The sequence below is a fragment of the Eurypyga helias genome, unplaced genomic scaffold, assembly GCF_000690775.1.
Source record: "Eurypyga helias isolate BGI_N326 unplaced genomic scaffold, ASM69077v1 scaffold4928, whole genome shotgun sequence".
Lineage (NCBI taxonomy): Eukaryota > Metazoa > Chordata > Aves > Eurypygiformes > Eurypygidae > Eurypyga > Eurypyga helias.
Genome location: NW_010267444.1, coordinates 5,290 through 9,152, shown reverse-complemented (window position 1 = coordinate 9,152; position 3,863 = coordinate 5,290). Strand labels below are relative to the sequence as shown.

Below are 3,863 nucleotides of genomic sequence, written 5' to 3'. Positions count from 1 at the left end.
CATCCAGGACTGTTATCCCAAGAGCTACGGGACCTGCACAGCAGTGGGTGCCACCCACTACGAGAGCTTCGACGGCGCGAGGTTCATCTTCCAGGGCACGTGCCTCTACCAGTTGGCTGGGTTGTGCGACAAGAGCCAGGGGCTGGTGGACTTCCAAGTGCTGGTGCAGAACGGTCGCCAGGATGATGAACTTCTCTCCTCCATCGCTCTCATGACGGTCAAAGTCTACGGCAAAAACATCATCATCAGCCAGGAACACCCCGGCAAAATCACGGTGAGTTCAGCAAAGGTTTCTTTGGCTCACCTCCGCCGCCTTCGCCTTCTCCTCACCCCAACCTCCTCAACCCATCTCCCGCTTCCGCCTGAGGCAGGAGATGGGTGCGCGGTGTGTCCCGGATCCCCAGGCACGGTTCGTCTCAAGGCTGGTGAGAAACTGTATTTGGGGCAGATGACTAAATCGGAAAAGTCTTCATCAAAATAATGTCGGTGCTTTGACCGGAGCCCGAACTGCAGGAGGGGTGAAAACACAGTTTGCTTTTGCTGTTGGATACTGAATTCTTATTACTATTATTTTATACTTCTGTCCCAGGTCGACGACCGGTTGGTCAATCTTCCGTATCACCAAAGGGAGGGGAAGATCTCCGTCTCCCGAGGCGGGCGGGAAGCGGTGGTAGAGACAGACTTTGGCCTCACCGTCACCTACGACTGGCAAAGCCAAGTCACCGTGTCGGCGCCCAGCACTTACGCCAACACCCTCTGTGGCCTCTGCGGGAACTACAACGGGAAGGCGGGCGATGAGATGCGGATGAAGAACGGCCGAGTGACGTCGAGCCCCGACGCCTTCGGACGCAGCTGGAAAGCGGCTGACGTCCCGGGTTGCGCGGAGCTGTCGCGGGTGGAATGTCCTGCCATGGCGGCGGCTCTGCAGCACCAGGAGGTCTCCAAGACGGGTTGTGGGATCCTCCTGCAAGTGGGTGGACCCTTCGAAGCTTGTGCTGCTCACGTGGACCCTAACCAATACTTCCGAAGCTGCGTGCATGATTTCTGCGTCTTCCCAGGCCAGGAAGGTGTGATCTGCCCCACCATCACCCGCTACACCGCTGCCTGCCAAGCCGCCGGCGTGACCATCGGGGCGTGGAGGACAGACGATTTCTGCAGTAGGTTGGGCTGGTTGGTGGTGGTTTGGGCTTCCTGAGGGGCGGTGAACATTCCGGGGAACCCCAATCCAGGGCCAAACCCGTGTGGGGAGAAACCAGAGGTGGGAATCATCTCGCTTAGTGGTGCTTTATCCCACCCAAAGTCTAGGTTGTTCCCATCAGCCAGGAACAAACCCTTCCAGGGAACAAGGCATCTCATCGGGCTGCAATAAAATGAATAATTTAGCCCAAATAAGCACCAATTTCTTTGCATTGGCTAAAACGAAGCTGAGGACTAATTGCCTGGATCGCTTAGAGGGCAAAACACACGGGATGCACCAAAAATATTTAAATTAGGGGAGAGGGACCTGCCCTGGAAGTTGGTTGTGGACCCTGCGTGGGAGCGATGCCATTGCTGAGGGAAAATCCTTGTTTCCCCCGTGATAATGAGGAAAACCAGGTGATCCAGGGGTCTAAACCCTCCACCTCGAGAGGGTTGTAATGTCTCCGACGGACACATCTTCCCTCATCGTGTCCACGGTGAGGTAGAGATGAGGTGCAGCCATGAAGTGATTGGGCAAAGCCATCCCTACTTCTGGTGAACGGCACCGCCACACCGTGCCCCTGACGGCAGGAAAATTGCGGGATCCGGCCTGTCATTTCCTTTGTCCCTAAGGAATCTCCTTGTCTCGTGGCAGGTATTTCATGTCCTGCAAACAGCCACTACGAGATCTGCTCCCAGGACTGCGGACAGACCTGCCGCAGCATCTACACCCCGGTGAAATGCTCTGACCGGTGCCGGGAGGGCTGCGTGTGCGACGAAGGTTTCGTGCTCAGCGGCGACGCGTGCGTCCCCTTGTCCCAGTGCGGGTGCCTCCACCAGGACTTCTACTACAAGGCGGGGGAGACCTTCTCCCCCAGCGAGCAGGAGGAATGTCAGTGCCAGGCTGGCGGCACCGTGGATTGCCAACGGATTCCGTGTCCTGGAGGCGGCGAAGGCCAAGTCGTCGACGGGGTCTTCCAATGCCCATCAGCCACGCACAGCGCCTGCGTGGCCACCGGTGACCGCAGCTACGTCTCCTTCGACGGGACGGCTTTCGGCATGTCGGGCGCCTGCTCTTACATCCTCACCAAGACCTGCACCGACGACAGCCTCCAACCCTTTGTGGTGAGAATCGAGAAGGACGCCCGGCGGAGGAGGAAGGTCTCCGGCATCCAAGCGTTGTCCGTGGAAGTCTACGGGCTCACGCTGACCCTCACGCGAGGCAGGAGGGGAGATGTCATGGTAAGGCGGTGTTTCGTGGTCTGTCTCTTTCCGGGCACAAATCTGTGTGCTCACATTGACTTTGGGAACAATCTGTTGATCCCAGAAAAGTGGGGGACACTCAAGGTTATTTTGGGTCCAAATGTGCTGGCGTCACAGTCTACAGGCTCGCGTTGACTGTGGGGTGACGCGAGAGCTGCGTGGTCACAGCAAAGCCGTGTTTTGTGCTCCGCCTCTTTTCGGGTGCGAACGTGGGCACCCCAAAATTGGTTTTCCTTGATGGAGGGGCGACCTCACCCCAATCTCCAAGGCAAAGCCGTGCTCACGCTTCCGGTCGCAAAGTGGGAGCCGTAGGTTCATTAAAAGTTTGGTCGGAAGGTGTTTCCCCCGATGTTTTTTGCTCCAACCTCCATAACCTTCTCCTTGAGGTTCACTGGGGGATTCCTCTCTCCCTGTCCCAGATGGATTCCATATCCCACCACCTCCCAGCCATCCTGAGCGAGGGACGGGTCCAGGTGCACCAACACGGCCTGGGTGTCCTGCTTCAGACCGACTTTGGCCTCGTCGTACGCTACGACCTCCTCCACCACGTGACGGTCACAGTCCCACGGAGCTACCGAGGCCACCTCTGCGGGCTCTGTGGCAACTACAACGGGCAACGCAACGACGATTTCCTCCTCCCCGACGGCCACCAGGCCCCCGACGCCATGGCTTTTGGCGCTGCCTGGAAAACGCCCGATGAGTCGTGCGGCGATGAATGCTCCAAGGACGACTGCCCTGTCTGCTCGGAGGAGAAGGCGGCGATTCTCCAGAAATCCAACTACTGTGGCATCCTTATTGCCCCAAAGGGCCCCTTTGGCTCCTGCCACCACCTCATCGACCCAGCCCCGTATTTCCAAGCCTGTCTCCACGACCTTTGCCTTACGCAGGGGAACACCCGCGTCCTCTGCCAGAGCATCCAGAGCTACGTCACTGCTTGCCAAGACGCCGGTGTCACCATTGAGCCTTGGAGAAAACCTTCCTTCTGCTGTAAGTGGGGGGTAGGAAACCTCCTCCCTGGCCAGGAAGTCGCATCCTGTTGGGATTCATTGGAAAACAGGCAGGGCAATACGATTTATTTCTCAGGGACGTCGGGGCTGGGTGTCTTTGCCGACACCCTCGACGCGGGGGGTGACGTTGGGTTGGGAGCCCGGCGAGGGGAAGGGTGATGGTGGCGTGAAAATGATTGCAGCGGGAAAAAGCCAACGCGAAGGGTGCATTTTCATTGGTGTTGGGGGTGAGAAAAGCCAACGCGAGGGGGTGCATTTTTGTTGGTGTTGGGGGTGAGAAAAGCCAACGCGAAGGGTGCATTTTCGTTGGTGTTGGGGGTGAGAAAAGCCAGCGCAAGGGGGTGCATTTTCGCTGGTGTTGGGGGTGAGAAAAGCCAACGCGCGGGGGCGCTTTTTCGTTGGTGGTGGGGGCGA

At 58.0% G+C, this 3,863-nt stretch overlaps 1 protein-coding gene across 1 annotated transcript in view; it reads left to right on the top strand.

Annotated features, from left to right (window-relative positions):
• FCGBP (Fc fragment of IgG binding protein) overlaps nt 1-3,863 on the top strand; it is a gene marked incomplete at its 3' end in the record, with an annotated part of 15,798 nt that overhangs the window by 6,660 nt on the left and 5,275 nt on the right. The window contains exons 7-10 of the mRNA XM_010157415.1: nt 8-274; nt 590-1,157; nt 1,835-2,421; nt 2,862-3,429. Of these exons, the coding sequence (XP_010155717.1) occupies nt 8-274; nt 590-1,157; nt 1,835-2,421; nt 2,862-3,429 (1,990 nt within the window). The remainder of the gene's footprint in view (nt 1-7; nt 275-589; nt 1,158-1,834; nt 2,422-2,861; nt 3,430-3,863) is intronic.